The following is an 18,713-nucleotide window of genomic DNA, read 5'->3' as shown; positions in this document are numbered from 1 at the left end:
CAGACCTTTTGGGAGCACAAAAGAAGAAAAAACAAAAAAAGAAATGCCTCTGATTGAATTTGCTGCTGGAGATGACAGCCAGTGGAGGAGGCATGACTTGCTCTTTACCTCACTTCATTCATGTCTTATTGGAGGAGGGGGCCCAGGGAGTCTGCAGCCTAGCCAGCCATCTTGCAGACACATCCTTCCTGAGGAGAACATCAGGACTCCTTCCTTACCCACCCATTGCAACCAATACAAGTTCTAAGAGGCTGGTATCCCTAGCTTGCATAGCAGAGAGGATTGCTGCAAGAGGTGACTTTGAATAGAGAAGTTTTCTGGGCTCAAGATCTCATTTTTTTCATCCGCTATCTTGCCATGCCATTGCTTCTCTGATAGGTGCAGCATCTGTTTCTCATGCTCTTGTGTCCACAATTAGCGTGAGATAGAAGAAAACTTGCACAGACAGCTTGTTTAATAGCTTTGGTCTCAATCCGGGAGCATTAACAGGATGTTGAAATAATCTGACTTGCAAAATATGCTGACACAGAATGTGACAGCAGCCCTTTGTTTAGTTGGCTTTTTAAAAATGGGATTCAATAAATTTATGGAGAACAGTGCTGTCAATGGCTATTAAGCATGGTGACAATTGGAACCTCTGGGTTAGTAAATACCAGTGCTTAAAGGGGCAACAACAATGGTGGGATAGGCACCTGGGCTCTGGGGGCATCTTGTCAGCCACCATGTGAAAAAGAATGTTAGTCTAGAAGACCCATTGGTCTGATCTGACTCATATGTTCTTAAGCGTGATCTGTTGGTAGCAGTGTTCCCTCTAAGTTGAGTTAGCGTGAGCTAGCTCACAGATTTTTAGCCGCCAGCTCACACATTTTTGTTTTAGCTCAGGAAGGATGACCCTAGAGTACACTAATTTATGCAGTAGCTGACAACGTTAAGGCCAATAGCTCACAAAGCAGAATTTTTCCTCACAAGACTCTGCAGCTTAGAGGGAACATTGGTTGGTAGATGTTTTGTTTTCTTCACTGTTAGAGCCCCAGCATGGTGTAGAGAGGTCTGGGTTTGGGCCTTCTGTGAACAAGACCCATGTTCAAGCTCTTTCTTGTGATTGTTTCTGCCTGCATGTAAGTTCATGTGATCTGGTCCCTAAGAACTTGAGAGTCTTATCTGATTCTGGTTTTGGCCCATATTTAGGTTTGGAGGACCAAATTCCTGCTTTTATTTTACTGTCACCATAAAATTTGGGTTAGTGTGGTCAGATTATTAGTTGTCCAGTTACTACTTCATTGTGTGCTTACTTTTCTCCTTGGATTTTATTCCCTCAGCACTGCTTAGCCATCCTGGGGAAGTTTTTTGATTCCTGCAGTCAGTACCTAATTGAAAATTAAATGTCATCTTACTTGTGAGAATGAAAGTTCACCAGTTTAAAAATTGGCATCTCCATTCTTCTTGGATTCCACTTCTTTCTAGACCCTTTTGTACAATCTTTGCAAATCTTTTAATAATTCCTAAAATTGTAATTAATGAATTCAGTGCTCAGAAAAAAAATTCAAGGAGCCTGAATAATTCTATAGCTATTTTGTTACTCAAATCCTGACCTCAATAGCCCAGGCTACTCTGATCACATCAGATCCCAGAAGCTAAGATGGCTCAGCCCTGGTCAGTATCTGGAAGAAAGACCACGATGGTCATGATGTGAAGGCAGGCAATGGCAAATAACCTCTGAATGTTTCTTGCCTTGAAAATCCCTTGAGGTTGCCACATAAGTCAGCTGTGACTTGATGGCAAAAACAAAGAGACAAACAGGAAACCCCTCAGACACGGGTACCACTGAGGATTTTTAAACCAGTAAAGAGTGCCTGTGGGAGAAGAAACTGAAAAGCTTTGATGCATGATGGAAAGTCTACATGTGATTGTTTGGATTTTAGTCTGCAGATATATAGAGGAGAAGTTTTTTTAAATGGTTGTGATAGGTGTTTTTATTTTGTGTGTGTATGGCTGTTGTCCTGAAAAGCAATATGACTGTGCTGTGCATACCCAATGCCTTATGTATTTAAATACATGTCATCTAGATTGTGCCCAGTATATTTAAAATGTACCTGTTTTGCTAGATGGGACACATTTTTAATATTTGAGACAGAATATAATTACCACATTACCAGAAACATTTTGATCAGAATAAGGGGTAATCAGCTTGACAGGCTATACAATGAAGCAAAATGAGGTGGTAGAATTTTTTTTTGGCGGGGGGGGAGGAGGAGCTGTCTTACCCTTGCTTCCATTCTGCTTTCCCATCTTTCTACCATTCAGCCTTCCTGCCCCACCAGTGGATCAGTTGACTCTCTTTCTTGGCCAGTTAACCAGACATCACCTGGGGAGTCAGAACAGAAGGACCACTCATTGGTCAGCACATGGATAACAGTGAGGGATGGTGGCCATGAGTTAGAGGAAGTGGTACTTCTTGTTGAGCACCGCTGGCAATCAAATTGCCAGCATGTTTTGAAGTCAAGAGTCTGAAGCTCACTTTTGAATTGTGATTTAAAAAAGGAATGGTGCCTGTTCATCCAATACTATGTAATTGTTTAGCCCAGGGGTGTCAAACATGTGGCCCGGTGGCCAAAGCAGGTCCCTGGAGGTCTCCTATCAGGCCTAGGAGCAGGTCTGCTTCCTTTCCCCTCTCTCTTGATTTCTTCTGCATCACATAAAGTTTATATCTCCCCAATCTGGCATTACATTTTGTGACACACAAGGCCTGGCCCTACAAGGTCTCATTTATGTCAGATCTGGTCTTCATAGCATATGAGTTCGACACCCCTGGTGCTGATTTTACATCAAATAACCTTTATTGCAAGGCTGGCAAAAAGGGTTTCAAAGTGGTTATTCTCTTGATATATTACAATTGATAGTTTTATCTCTAATATCTAACCATTTCCCTACCAGATTTTGTATATTAGCCATTTAGCACATGTCTCATATCTCTTTATGAAAACAAATCCAAAACACAGCACCAAGAGTTAATATTTTGACCGGATTTTTAATTGTTTGTCATCCAATACTAAGGGAGAAGCTGGACTGCCGGGTTCTGCTGGGCCAGAAGGAAGAAGGGGTGATCCTGTAAGTAAAAAACAAAACAAAACAAAAACTTTGATATGTTTTTATGATAATCTCTTGCATTTTTGTACTTGTACAAAGTGGTAGTATTATGAAGGTTCAAGGTTTTTTTTCCCCCCAGGAAAAAAAATTCAGACAGGACTTGGACAGTCTACTTCTGCTCTAGAACATTCTTCATTTACTGGACTAATATTACTGTGCTTTGCATTGAGGGGTGATAGCTCCTATGGGGTCGTGGACATAACTGAACTTTAGTACTGGTATGCTTTCAATAAACTTAAACGCTGACTGATGTAATCATGAAAGCAGTACAGCTGATCAAGCTGGGATTCTTTGGGCAACCTTTGTTCTATGTAGCTCTCCTGCAAGGACTGAGAATGTTGCTGTGTGGTGAGATAAAGTCATTCTTTGAATCCATCCATATACATACACATAACTTGAGTGCACCTGCACATTCAAGCATTTTCTGAGCCTGCACTTTAGTTTAAGAATCTGCCCAAGAGTGGCTATCACTGAATTACCTAGGTGAAAGATACTTGAGAGCTGTGCTTTGATGAATTTGAAGTTGTATATGATGTCCTAAGTCATGTTTAAAAAGGTAAATGAATTGCATTGACCACTTTTTTTTTTAAAAAAAGAGCAAAATATGTTTAAATTTTAGTTTAGGTTTTTTTTTCTGGCATAGTGTTTAGATCTTATTACTTATATGAATGAAAATCAGAGATGTTACCATGTAGTTAGTTTGAAACTAGAGTAGACAGAGGAAAAAGAAATTGGGTCAATGGAAACATCTGATACCTTTTCATGTCCAAAAACCTCTGCTAGTAGAAGACAGTTGAGGAACATGCCTGGACTGCTGTCTACATTTTTCTTCATTGCGCTGACTTCAGCCATATTTGCTGCCAGGAAAATCAGTGTTTGTATTCCCTATAAACAAACAAAATTTTGCATCTGACAGTGAATTTTGGAAATGGAGATCTTTTCATGCCTTTTTTTTAAAGACTGTCTTTTATTATCTGTTAGCCAGCTTGAGCCTTTTGAAAGACTGAATATAAATCCTGAAAGGCAATTCAGCAAGCTGTCAGGTGCATCTTAAGTATTTGTTATAGCTTAGTTGTTTCATGGAAAGAGAGGTATGTGTGTATCTTTAATAGACAGGACTGCTTATTAAAGTAATGGAAAACTCTGTTCACTAAGATATTATCTGGCTTGGAGAAGATATTTAAAATTAAAGTTGCTTTTTTCCATTTCTCTCTCCTTTCTCCTTCCCCATGTTCCCTTCCTTCCTTCCTGCCTGCCTGCCTGGCTCCCTTCCTGTCTTCCCTCCCTCCAACATCTGACATTCAGGTCTTGTGGCTCTCAAACATCTGACATTTATTCTATGTGACTCTTATGTTAAGCAAGTTTGGCCACCCCTGGCCTATAGTCACACAATGTACATTTGTTCACACAGTGTGTATTCCAGTTTATCTTGGAATTCATTCAAGAGGACGCTATGATCTTTTGAGGTTCTTTGGGGATTCTTGTTTTTAGTATTTATATATTTATTTTAGTATATTTCTATTCCGCCCATTCCCCGTAGGGCTCCGGACGGAGTACAACATATTAATGGATTGGTCCATAGTGAAAGGTTCTGGGCATGACTACTGAAAGTATATTTATTTTAAAATTCTGTTACTTGTATCCAGAGAATATGAAGCACTAGCCACACTGCCAGTATAATGCTGTGTGATCTCCACCTCCTCTGTGCCTCTGTATTGTACTCATAGTCTGCCTTCTGAAAAATCCTGTGCCATTCAAGGAATGGATTTTAGGTAGGTTCAAAGATCTCTTTGTTAAAAAAGGGAGGGGTTGAGCAGAAAAGGTCCTGTGGCATGAGCAGAACGTACTTGGAGTTTTTTTCCTCATGCAATTGCTACTAAAATGTTCAGTAATCAATCTCAGCTGTTCGTTTTTTCAGTAGTGATTGCTGTCCTAATTAGTACATGATTGATTATAGTTTGTCAATTGAGCCCAGCTGCCTAATACATTTTAAGCCAGAATAAACACAATACTTGTTCTGATTCTGTAGAGGCTGTATCATGTTGGTCCTTTTTTTTTACATCACTATGCAGTGAAGGAACTTCATGTTAAGATGAGTGGCTGGCTGCTTCCAAATGTCTTTCTGTCCCTGATGCGCTGTGCTGAACCAATTCAGTAGCAATGGCTTACATATTTATCTAATATTGAAATGTTTTCATTGTTGTAACTTAATCAACATCAGTCTACACATATGATAGTATTGATTTCCTCTTGAGTGGGAGACAAATTTCCATTTTGGATCTCGCATGGGGGAGAAGTTCCTACTAGTGTCAGAGATCCGCCCTGTCTTTTGATTTGGAAACAGGGTTTGGGCAGACTTTCAGCTCTTGAACGTTTTTTTCTTCATATCATCTCCTTTCATATGTCTCCTTGTCCCTCTCTCCTTCAGGGGGCTAAAGGAGAAAGTTGGTAGAATGTGTCCCTAAGACCACCTAAAGTGAATACTGTCATATAAGCCAGTCAGCCCCAGCCCTCTTTAACCTATTTACACAATATATTCAGGATGGGGATGTGCATCAGTAGTGTCTGCAACATCCTTGGCTGACAGGAAATTGTAGAGTATTTATGCTGCATGACATGAGATGTCCTTTCTTGTAGAGCCAAGTGAGTATGCAACTGCATTTGCAAGCTGTTCAGGTAGGGCTGCCAGGTCTTACCTGGCTCCTGGTGGGGGTGGGGAGGAGTTTCTCAAGCACTCAGTGTGCTTGATGCACTGCTACCTGGAAGTGATATCACCATGCTGGGCATGAAACATGGGGATGCTCTAGCAATTTGGGTAAATTTTTTTCCGAAATTGCTAGAGCAACCCTCTTCACAATGTGCCTGGCATGATGACATCACTTCTGAGTGATGTTATCATGCTGGGCATGTTGGGCGTGATGGAGCTCTTTGGGGTTGGGTGTCCCCCCACAGGCTAGCTTCGTGCCAGTGGGTTGGGAGTCCCAAACTGGGGGAACCACTGTCCCCAGTGGGAGGCTGGGAACCCTATGTGCAGGGAATTTGAAAACAAAGCCACATCAATTGGAATTCAGAACCAGAGGCCAGTGCTACAACAAGTGACTCTGATACCAGAGTACAAACCAGTGGTTATGATCAGCTGACCATAGAAATACTCATGAAATTTCCCATCTCAAAAGTCAAAGCTACAGCCAGATTTTGCCTTGGACAGTGACTCTGATGCATGAGATATTGGCTGGTCTGACCAATCTAAAATGACATGAGAAATAACTTCCCCTACTGACACGAATGAAGCATCACATTTTTGTATCAGTGGTAACAAGCAATGAAAGTGCGGAGAAGTAGAGGTGCTTTTGAAAATCTCATTGCTTACCTGAAAAGTCTGCTAACAAGCTAACAAACCAACAAGAGCAGATTCAGGCTTGTTCTTGAACAAAAAAAGTCATACAGTGGCTAAATTATATTAGATATTGATAATGAACCATGTATAGCAAAAAATGAATGCAGTTCTGAAATATCTGCATGTTTAGGTAATCTAAGATCACCTGAACATTTTTCCTTCTGAGGGGAGATTAACAGCAGTTTTTTAATGTCATGACCCAAATATTTAACCTGGTCTTGAAAAACAACAACCCTTATGAATTAAAGACTTTGAAGAACTTCTTCCAAATTTTTCAAATATCTTTGAAAACACATCTTTCAAATATCTTTTTCAACACATCTTTGCTGCTTATCAAGATTCCAGCCAAATTATTATGTTGCCACACTAGAAACTGATCCATGATCCATAGAAAGGTGGTCAAGGTATTGCCCCCCAAGTTGGAATAAAGAGTCAGACGCAAGGTATTGGGTATAACTAAGGGCCCCTTTATTAAAGTATAAGTAACAAATGGCAAAGGCTAACAGAAAGTGTAAGTAAGTAAGTAAGTAAAATTTTATTTATATCCCGCCCTCCCCCGCCAAGCAGGCTCAGGGCAGCTAACAACAGCAAAATAACAATACATTTAACAAAACATTAAATTAACCCCAAACCGATTAATACATTAGTTAAAACAGTTACTGAGTCTAAAAACATTAAGTTAAATCTGGCAGTACCGTTATTGATCGACGCTATGCCTGTCAATTTATGTAATGATGGCGGATCTCCAGATTGGACCATTTTGATGTTTCTTTGTGGGCTTGGTCAGCCGTTCATGAATGCCTGTTTGAAAAGGGTGGTCTTGCAGGCCCTGCGGAACTGATCAAGGTTCCGCAGGGCCCGCACCTCCTCTGGGAGTTGATTCCACAAGCATGGGGCCGCGGTAGAGAAGGCCCGTGCATAGGTAGTCCGAAGTTTAACTTCTTTTGGCCCAGGGGTGGTCAATCTGTTTTTACCTACTGACCTCAGTGCTCTCTGGGGCTCATACGGGGAGAGACGGTCCCTCAGGTAGGTCGGTCCTCAGCCATATAGGGCTTTAAAGGTAATCACCAGCACTTTGTACTGGACCCGGTATACAATCGGCAGCCAGTGCAGTTTGCGTAGCCCCGGCCGTATATGCTCCCATCTTGGGAGGCCAAGCAGCAGCCTGGCCGCCGCGTTCTGCACTAGCTGCAATCTCCGGGTCCGGCACAGAGGCAGCCCCATGTAGAGGGCGTTACAGTAGCCCAATCTTGAGGTGACCGTCGCATGGATCACCGTTGCTAGGTCCCGGCGCTCTAGGAAAGGGGCCAACTGCCTCGCCCGCTTCAGATGAAAAAATGCTGACTTGGCAGTGGCTGTTATCTGGGCCTCCATTGATAATGAAGGCTCCAGTAAAACACCCAAGCTCTTTACCCGCTGCGCCGCCTTCAGCGGCGCACCGTCAAAGGTTGGGAGAGATATTTCCTTCCCCAGAGCGCCACGACCCACACAGAGAACCTCTGTCTTCGCTGGGTTCAGCTTCAGCCCACTCAGCCTAAGCCATGTTGCAACAGCCTGCAGGGCCTGATCTAGGCTCCCCGGGGCAGAGGCGGGCCGGCCGTCCATTAGCAGATAGAGCTGGGTGTCATCTGCATATTGATGGCAACCCAGCCCAAACCTCCGGACAATCTGGGCAAGGGGGCACATATAGATGTTAAATAACATCGGGGAGAGAACTGCTCCCTGAGGCACCCCACAATCTAGTGTGCGCCTCTGGGATCGTTCACCCCCAATTGCCACCCTTTGTCCCCGACCCATGAGGAAGGAGGAAAGCCATTGTAAGGCCAACCCCCTACCCCTATGTCGGTGAGGCGGTGGATCAGCAGCTGATGGTCGACTGTGTCAAATGCAGCCGACAGATCTAATAACATCAGCACTGCCACACCGCCTCGATCCAGTTGCCTTGGTGTGTCTTGGTCAGGGCCAGGGGTCTCAACAGACACCTCCCCTGCCATTCCACAGTCGAGGGACCCATCCCCCAGCCGAAGCTGTACTTCACAGCTCCTGCCAGGTCAGCTCAGCAAGAAGGCAATCCCCAGAGGGTCTGTCCACTAGATGCACATCTCAATGGAAGGCACCCTCCAGTACCAAAACTGCGGCCTGGTCAGGGCCAGGGGTCTCAACAGACCCCTCCCCCGCCATTCAACGGCGAGGGACCTGGCTCCCAGCCAGAGCTGTGTGGCACAGCTCCCGCCAGGCCAGCCCAGCCCAGCAAGAAGGCAAGCCCCAGAGGGTCCAACCGCCAGATGCACGTCTCAATGGAAGGCCCCCTCCAGTTGAGCCTTAAAGGATGGTCTTCATTCTCCCACTCCGGGTCATCAAACCCCAAGGTTGATCCTGCCAGACTCCTAACCCCTCAAGAGGGGATGCTTTCTGGTCCTCCCCTAGCTGCACAGTACCAAAAGCACAGTAAAACCTGCCAAATCTAAAGTGACCAACCTATTTAACAGCGCCTCCCTATAGCCAAATCTGCAACCCACTGAACTGCTATGTAGGGTAGGCGAAAAAACACCCGCAGCAAACTTCCAATCAGCTGAGGAGCAAAAAATTCCTACCCGGTCCCCCAATCCTATGAGGCGACCAGCGCTTGCCTACATAACAAACAGGGTGGGAGGGAGGGCCGATCATTTGTCAAAGACTGAGGTAGGGGGCGGATGGTGCTGCTGTTACAGCAGCAAGCTCCGCCCCCTCAGAATTGCACCCAAACGGGCAGCAGAAGTCCTCCCTTTTCCTTCCAGGAAGGCAAAGACATCCCTGCAGTCAAGCAGCGATGCTGCTGGCTGCTAGAGATGAATTGTCCCCCAAATCGGATTAAAGAGTCAGACACAAGGTATTGGGTATAACTAAGGACCACTTTATTAAAGTATAAGTAACAAACAGCAAGGGCTAACTGAAACTGTGTCTTGGTCAGGGCCAGGGGTCTCAACAGACACCTCCCCTGCCATTCCACAGTCGAGGGACCCAGCCCCCAGCCAAAGCTGTACTTCACAGCTCCTGCCAGGTCAGCTCAGCAAGAAGGCAATCCCCAGAGGGTCTGTCCACTAGACGCACATCTCAATGGAAGGCACTCTCCAGTACTGAAACTGCGGCCTGGTCAGAACCAGGGGTCTCAACAGACACCTCCCCTGCCATTCAACGGGCGAGGGACCCGGCCCCCAGCCGAAGCGGTACTTCACAGCTCCCTCCAGGCCAGCTCAGCAAGAAGGCAAGCCCCAGAGGGTCCGTCCACTAGACGCACAGTACAGTCAACAGACCCCTCCCCTGCAATTCAACGGGCGAGGGATCCGGCCCCCAGCCGGAGCTGTGTGGCACAGCTCCCGCCAGACCAGCCCAGCAAGAGGGCAAGCCCAGAGGGTCCAACCACCAGATGCACATCTCAATGGAATGCCCCCTCCAGTCAAGCCTTAAAGGACGGTCTGCATTCTCCCAACCCAGGTCATCAAACTCCAAGGTTGATCCTGACAGACCCCTAACCCCCCAAGAGGGGATGCTTTCTGGTCCTCCCCTAGCCGCATAGTACTGTAAACACAGTAAAACCTGCCACCACTAAGGACAAGCCTCTGCTTAGGCCTTAGCACCCACCAGAAGGCCCAATGCCACCCACAGCCCTTGCCGAAGGTCTCTCAAGAAAAGCATATTACCCTTTTCAGAGAGATGCCCCCATCCCCTCCGTAGAGGTAAGAGAACTTAAGAGAAATATCCAGATGGGGCAGGTAGTGGCCCAACCCGCCCCCCCTACTAAGGGTTTCCTAATCTCCTTACTAGTCTTGTGACGGGCCCTCTCGATGCCTGCAGGGTCCCAAACACTACGGCAAACAAGGCGGGGAATCATATCTGGCCATATTGTAATGGTCCCAGGCCATATTATAATGGTCCCAGGCCATATTATAATGGTCCCTAAAATCATCCCTGGCCTGCAAGGCCAACACCTTGCCTTTTACTAGCCTGAGATCATTCCCACACAGGTGAATAACTAGGACTTGGGGAGGAGGGCCAGCATTCCTGTAGAATAACAATGGCAGCAGGCCAGGCCAATGAAGACCCTTGTAACCATGCCATTCAATAGTGACCCATTGGCTGAGTCCCAGCAAAGAGCCGACCAAAGTTCTCCGAGCCTGATGTGCAGCCCCAAACACATAACTGTGTCCACAGATGAGAACTCAGCTCCTCTGGCCAGGAACAACAGCATCTAAAAAGAAAAAACAGTTAAACAAGAAACAAGAAACAATAACCATAAAATTCATGTTACAAACCACACAAAGTTAGGGATTAAGTTAGGGAGTTAAGGTAGTTTAGCTAAAGCCTGAGAAGTCACAACCCAAAACTGATGTTTTGTCAGCAAACTGCTGTTGAGGTGACAAAACAAAATTCCATCCCTAGGACTGCGTGCTGCCAAATAGGCAGCCAAAGCGGAAACAGGACACAAGTCCTGCTCAGAGTATGTGCCAAGCTCCAAAATGGTTCCCTTGTGACGCCAGTCAGTCTTAGAGCATCGAACAGTAATGACCGCCTTACTCTCCACCAACCTCAGGGCCTGTGGCAACAAAGTACTACCAGAAACATCATTTCAGGAGCATGCAACTAGCTCACTGACTCTGAGCACCCCACAGAAGGCAACCAGGGAAGCAGCATGAAACAGGGTGGATTCAAAATAGAATGCACACACTGTGCCCAAACCCCCCTCAAGCCCCTAAGAATCAAAGTGGAAACAGACCTCCTAGCATCAGGATTAGGCCTGGCCTCTCTAGCCCAGCCCTCCAGCATCTTCCGCAGATGAAAGTCTATGGTTTCTTCTTTATACCCCAACATCATACTAGCAAAAGCCAGAGCTTGGATGGATCGCACAGCCAATCCCTTACCTTTTAAAGAAACACAGTAGTGGAGCAACTGCTCCACTGGGAGGGGCCCAACAATGCAATACCCTACCCCTAACCCAAGACTTCCTGGTACTGTGTGCTGTGGCTAGGCCTTTTGCTCTCCAATTAGCTACAGCTCCGGGAGCATTTGTGCTGGCTCTCTATCGGCTTCTGGGGCCAGCTGATGACATCTCTCCATCTGTTCATGAGAGAGAGTGTCAGCCACTCCATTATTCACCCTAGGAACATACTTGGCTAAAAACAGTACGTTAAGCCGCAGACAACGCAGAGTGAAGGCCCACACCTATTTCATAACCCGTTGAGATTTGGATGAAAGGGAATTAGTGATATGTGCCACTGCCATGTTATCACACCAAAAATGAATTGTGCGATTGGCCATATAACTCCCCCACAACCAAACAGCAACGAGAATGGGAAAGAACTCAAGAAACATAAGATCTCGGTTCACACCCGCCTGAACCCATGAATCTGGCCATATATCTGTGCATCAATGTCTGCGAAAATAAACCTCAAAACCTAAAGACCCAGCAGCATCAGACATGACCTGAAGCTCTGCTTCAAGTTTCATGTTTTCCCTCCGAAATGAAATCCCATTAAAGGACTCCAACAACTCCTGCAGCCAGCTGGACAGGGAGAAAGAGGTCCCACCTTTATCGGACAGGGCCCCTATTCCAGCTTGGTAATTACCTCCACCCGTGTCCTGCCTCTTTTGGCCCTTATGTGGCTGGACTCTGGGGCAGTTACTAAAGGAGTGAGAGCCACCCCACATGGTGTGAGGAAAAGCCAAACACTGAAAGCAAGCTGAACTGCCTGCCCTGCTGAACTGCAGAAAGAAGATGAAGTCACAGATGTCCTGGCAACCAAATGGCCGCTATCAGAGCAGTCGCCCAAGATTGGTCTAATTCCGTATCAAATACAGCATTAAAATCACCTATGATACAATGTTCTTGATAGTCCAATCCAACAAATTTATCATATATAGTCTTGTAAAATTTCTCTTGTTTTTCATTTTTTGTAAATATTAGCTAACAGCACTTTTTTTTGTCATTATGTATAATTTCAACCAGGAGCACTCTGCCATCCTCTGCCGCATACAATAATTGGGATTCAATCTTATCCTTAACATAGATTGCAACCCCTCTCTTTTTCACTTGATCTGATGCTGTATACAATTTTCCTAATTTCTTGTTTTGTAAATATTTTACATTCTTCTGTATAATATGTGTTTCTTTCAAATATATTACATCAGCTTGTAATTTTTTCAATTGTAGAAAAATCTTTTTCCTTTTCTGGGGCGCATTCAGGTCGTTAATGTTAACCGATGTTATTTTTAATCCTTCCCTATCCATTATTTCTTCTGATTATTTCTATCTAACATAATTTCTTTATCCTTTTGGGTTTGGGATCTCATTTTCATCTTCTCCCTCTTTTTCTTTTTCTTTTTTTCTCTTTCCTACTTTCCCACTATCCTCTTCTTCCTCATATTCACATTCTCCTTCTTCCTCAGACTCCGATGATTGTCTATTAACTTCTGCATAATGATCCAAAAAATCTTGTGCTTTATGTACTGAGTTCAGATTAAACCTTTTTTCCTGAAAGGTAAAGAGAACACCTTCTGGTATTTGCCATCTGAATTGAATATCATTTTCCATCAACCAGGCTGTTAATTTCTTGTATCTATTTCTTCTCTGACTCATACTCCAGGGAACTTCTTTTAAGATTTTAATTTTGTTTTCTTTCCAAACCAGTTCCACTCCTTTGTAGTTCTTAAAAGGGCTTCACAAGTTAAAACTTTCATAAATTTTATGTGGATTTCCCTCAGCAAATTTGAGTTCTTAGTATAGGATGAGGCCACTCAATCAATCTTTTGTTTGATGTCCTTTAACACCGCCTCTACACTTGACGCTAGGAGCTCATTAATTTTTCTGGGTATATCTTCTGCCTTTTCCTCTGGGACATTCTGGAACCTCCATTTCTAATTTAATAGTTCTGTCATCAATCTCTCTACATTTATCTTTCCATTCTTGTAGTGTAGCAGACATGGTTATCATTTTCTCATCCAATTTTTCCACTTTACCTGATAACTTGTGGGTTTGTTGACTGTTAATTAACAATTGCTTTTGAAATTCATTGACTTTTTCATTAGTCTTTCTTATTTCTTCTTTGAGCTCCACTTTAATTCCCTCTAATGTATCTTGATTTTGTTTGAAGCCTGCCATCATCATATTCTGTAAATTTTCAATGGCATCTTGGCTTATTGCTGTGGCAACAGACTTGTTTACCCCTGGTGAGGCTCCTTGTCTGAATTTTTTTAATCTCCCCCCCCCCTCCATTTTCCTTCTCTCTCTTACCCTGTTTTATTCTTATCAATAGATATGTGTTCTATGTACACTAAATTTCCCAATACTTTTTTACTTTCTTGTATATATAACTTCCCTGGACACTTTAATCACTCCTATCAGTTTAAGTCAGCTCTATTCAATTTTGTTCCTTCTATTCGCTTATTAATTCATTTAAACCTTATTCTAATCATTATTTCCAATCAATGGTTCAATTAACATTAATTAAATCCTAAATCACAAATTAATTAATTCAATCACAAACACAATCTAAACTTAATCAATTCATTCAATACAGATTAGTTGAAATTAATAAAACTCAAAGCATCCACTGGGTTTTGTTAGATTCCCCTTTAAATGTTTCTGTCTTACTTCCTCCTCCCAGGCAACAAGCTTTGTCTCTAGAGCATCTATAACAATATAATACTGTCCTTCCGTCTTCCTTCTCCTTTCTTCCTGCTTCCTGCTTCTTCTTCCCATAAACCCCTGCAACACAGTCAGTAGTACTCTTCGTTAGTTTAAACCACTCAGTCAATCGATTTTGCACCACCCCTCCCAATCCAAAATACAGCTCAAGTCAACCCATGGTTTCCCCCTCCAACAATCTCACCAATCTTCTCTTCTCCAGTTTAGTCAGCAGTAGTTCACAACCCTTTCTTTAAGGAAGAGGCAGCCGCGTTCTCGCTAAGAACCGCCTCTTCCCCCTTTAATTTCACCAAAATTGCGACTCTCACTTTCCACGCACTACCTTCAACCTTCTATTCTCCTTCACTTCAACCAATCTCCCAATGTCCTCCTTTCAACTTCCTCTTTCAATTTATTCCAGTCTTTCCTGGCAAAAGCTCTATCTCAGTCTCTTCTCTGTTTAACTATCTCACCGCTATTCCACCGTCTCTTCATTCTCTCTCCGTTCCTCCCCCTCCACATTCCGCTCACCGTCTCCATGCCCTGTTCACCTTCTTCTTCTCTGTCAGCATGCCACTTCCCATCTCTTCGCAGTCTGCTCCCTCTCCACCGCTGCAGCCGCATCGCCGCCGCGTTTCTCCACCTCGGCTCCCTCTTCACCGCCTCCGCAGTGCCGCTGTCGCCTCTGCCATCATGTCTCTCCACCTTAGCTCCCTTCCTCCACCAGCTCTCTCCTTGCCATTGCTCACATGGTTAGGTATGCAGATCTTTTTCCTTCCACAAAAACAATAAACCCTTCTCTGTTAGGGTTAATGCAGGTTGATGTAATTTCTGCATTCTCACTCCTCCAAGCTCCGGAGACCCAATTGAGTCACAAGAAGCGTTTACTAGCCTCGGCACAGGATGGGTTAGAAACTTGGAGGGGGGATCTCCATCTACCCTCCCGCATTCCAACCAACTCCCTTAGCTATAGAGAGTCTTACCAATTCTCTTTTTGGGGGTACCCCTGTCAAGGAGTCCCCTCTAAGACTAGTAATCAGTGCACTAGTAGAGGACACTCAATTTAGTGCACTGTGTCACTGCGCCATATTTCCAGAAGTCCAATACTGAAATTATTATGTTTTTGCAATTCTTACACACCATGATATATCACTTAGGTATACACTCGGAGAGGCCTGCCTGTTCTGTAAAAGGCACTGGAAAATGTGTCTTATGTAACACATGACTGACAGATTCTCCATTGTTACTATACACATGGTTCTTGGTTGGGACTGTAACTGAGATGTAAATGGAGAAGGGACTTTGGCCTTGCCACCTGCACTGTTTTCCCAACAAGCAGTGGTTCTGGGGGGCATGCTATTTGGCCTGTTGAGAAAATGCATTCATACAGTTGTGAGCTCTACCAACTGGCCAAATAGCACCCCTTTGATTATTTCAGGTTGTGAAAATGATGAGGGCTGAAGCCACTTTTTAATGTACACTGCAGTTGCTGTTATATGCACAGGAACTAGAGGGAGCCTGCTAGTCACATGACTGAGGACATAAGGTGAGGACTCCCAACTCAACCTGCATTGCCTACAGTGTGTGAAGATCCACTTAGGGTTATTTCTTCCTTGGTGGTATTGCTTGTTATGATGATGTTTCGGAAGAGTCTTCTCAAAGAATTGATCTGTGTTCCACAAAGATCTGATCTTTTTAATTTTACATATTATACAACAGGAGCCTGGAGGCTCCAGCTGCAACAATCCAATCATAATCCCTTTACAAGGAGGCAAATTCCTTATCTAAACTTTAACTCTTATCAATGGTAACATCCTTTATTGCATTTTTATTGAGGTGGATTCCAGAGTTTGGAGTAAAAGCCCCTGTTGTGTTCTCAGTGACATCATCACAGTTGTGCCAAGGTTTCCATATGCTAATCTCAGCCTGAAGGCTACAGTTCTTCCCCTGTGAGCTCTCAAACTTCTTAGTTCAGCTACTGTGGCAGCAGGAATGAAATTCCTCCCTTCCCTTGCTGGCATCTCGAATACAGTATCCTCAGTGATGTACATAGTGAGGATATTAGTTGCCATTGAAACAACATGTTCCAGAAACCTTTCTTTCCCTTCTTTATTGTTGCTGCAGCAGCCAGGTAAGTGAGTGAGAACTGGAGAGGGGAGTTCTCTATGCCTAAAATTAAAAATCCAAGTTAGGGAAGAACTATTGAGGGGTCTAATGCTTGGTTTCAAGTAGATGTGAATTATTAGTCTGTTTATGAGTTATGACTAGTCCCAGGCTCTTCTGATGTGCAAGAAAGTGTACAGTGGTGTGCTTTCTAGACACTTTAAGCACACCATGCTTTCTTCTTTATAATTTTACTTATTTAGTGTGTTTTTGTCTCACCTTTCCTCCAAGTAGCTCATGGTGGTGTCCATTATTCTCCTATCTTCTGTTGTATCCTTGTATGTCCTACGAGCAGTGTTACCTTGAGAAAGAAACAAGTCAACCATGAGCTTCATCAACAGTGACTCCATAAGAACATAAGAGAAGCCATGTTGGATCAGGCCAATGGCCCATCCAGTCCAACACTCTGTGTCACACAGTGGCCAATATATGCGTGTATGTGTGTGTGTGTGTGTGTGTGTATATATATATATATATATATATATATATATATACACACATACACACACATATTCATACACACACACACATGTATATACTGTGGCTAATAGCCACTGATGAACCTCTGCTCCATATTTTTATCCAATCCCCTCTTAAAGCTGGCTATGCTTGTAGCTGCCACCACCTCCTATGGCAGTGAATTCCACATGTTAATCACTCTTTGGGTGAAGAAGTACCTTCTTTTATCCATTCTAACCCGACTGCTCAGCAATTTCATTGAATGCCCACGAATTCTTGTATTGTGAGAAAGGGAGAAAAGTACTTCTTTCTCTGCTTTCTCCATCCCATGCATAATCTTGTAAACCTCTTATCATGTCACCCCGCAGTCGACGTCTCTCCAAGCTAAAGAGCCCCAAGCGTTTTAACCTTTCTTCATAGGGAATGTGTTCCAAACCTTTAATAATTCTAGTTGCCCTTTTCTGGACTTTTTCCATGCTATAATATTTTTTTTGAGGTGCGGTGACCAGAATTGTACACAGTATTCCAAATGAGACCGCACCATCAATTTATACAGGGGCACTATGATACTGGCTGATTTGTTTTCAGTTCCCTTCCTAATAATTCCCAGCATGGTGTTGGCCTTTTTTATTGCAATCGCACACTGTCTCGACATTTTCAGTGACTTATCTACCATGACCCCAAGATCTCTCTCTTGGTCAGTCTCTGCCAGTTCACACCCCATCAACTTGTATTTGTAGCTGGGATTCTTGGCCCCAATTTGCATTACTTTGCACTTGGCCACATTGAACCTCATCTGCCACGTTGACGTCCACTCACCCAGCCTCAACAGATCCCTTTGGAGTTCCTCACACTCCTCTCTCACACTCAACAGATCCCTTTGGCGTTCCTCTCACCACCCTGAATAATTTAGTGTCATCTGCAAACTTGGCCACTTCACTGCTTACTCCCAACTCCAGATCATTAATGAACAAGTTAAAGAGCATGGGACCCAGTACTGAGCTCTGCGGCAGCCCACTGCTTACCGTGCTCCACTGCGAAGACTGCCCATTTATACTCACTCTCTGCCTCCTATTAATTAGCCAGTTTTTGATCCACAAGAGGACCTGTCCTTTTACTCCATGACTCTCAAGCTTACTAAGGAGCCTTTGATGAGGCTTCCAGGTCTTCCCTGACCCACTCCAATCCAGGTCTTCCCTGTCCCACTCCAATCACTAGACCACACTGCTCTCGTAAAGCAGAGAGAGAAGTGCCACCATCTGAAACTGCTGCTGATACTCTCAGAAAAGTGGCTCAAATTACAGTGTCTGGAATAGATGTCCAAGAAAGATCTTTATGGCAGAAAATTTGTCATCTGATTTGCATGTTCTCCATGTGTTTTCAAATGCATTGTTTCTCATGTACAAATCCTGTTCTGTAATGGGTGTTGATTCCCCTAGGTGCAGTTAGAAACAAACTCCAGGCTCACACAACCCTTCAACTCTTCTCTTTTTTGCTAGCAAAGATTATTGCAGTGAATAATTTGGTAATCTTAGCTGCAATCACATACATGAATTATGCACCACAGAGTTAGGAGCACTTAAGTCTGTTTTTGTGGCCAGCTCTTCTGTTGCATTATGAATGAACTTAGTAATCATTTGGCATGGAAGATACTTCAAACTAAGTACATGTTGAGAATAATTGTAATGTTCAAGTGATAGTGTCTAGTTCTGACATAGCTGACAGAGACAGTAGGAGGTCTAACTGTGTGGCTCCTCCAACATAATCCACAATGTGCTTGTGAGACTTCCTCCACTCTAATTTTCTTTTAGATATAGTTCTACTTCCTTTTGCAAATTCTGTTTTTTACTGTAACCATTTTTAGTCATCTGGCATTGCAATAATTTG

The 18,713-nt window shown here is 43.8% G+C and overlaps 1 protein-coding gene across 1 annotated transcript in view; it reads left to right on the top strand.

The window, feature by feature from the left end:
* COL21A1 (collagen type XXI alpha 1 chain) overlaps nt 1-18,713 on the top strand; it is a 137,571-nt gene that overhangs the window by 64,670 nt on the left and 54,188 nt on the right. The window contains exon 16 of the mRNA XM_060235204.1: nt 3,055-3,108. Within this exon, the coding sequence (XP_060091187.1) occupies nt 3,055-3,108 (54 nt within the window). The remainder of the gene's footprint in view (nt 1-3,054; nt 3,109-18,713) is intronic.

Source organism: Heteronotia binoei, chromosome 1, assembly GCF_032191835.1.
Source record: "Heteronotia binoei isolate CCM8104 ecotype False Entrance Well chromosome 1, APGP_CSIRO_Hbin_v1, whole genome shotgun sequence".
Taxonomy (NCBI): Eukaryota; Metazoa; Chordata; class Lepidosauria; order Squamata; family Gekkonidae; genus Heteronotia; species Heteronotia binoei.
This window is presented reverse-complemented; position numbering and strand designations above follow the sequence as displayed.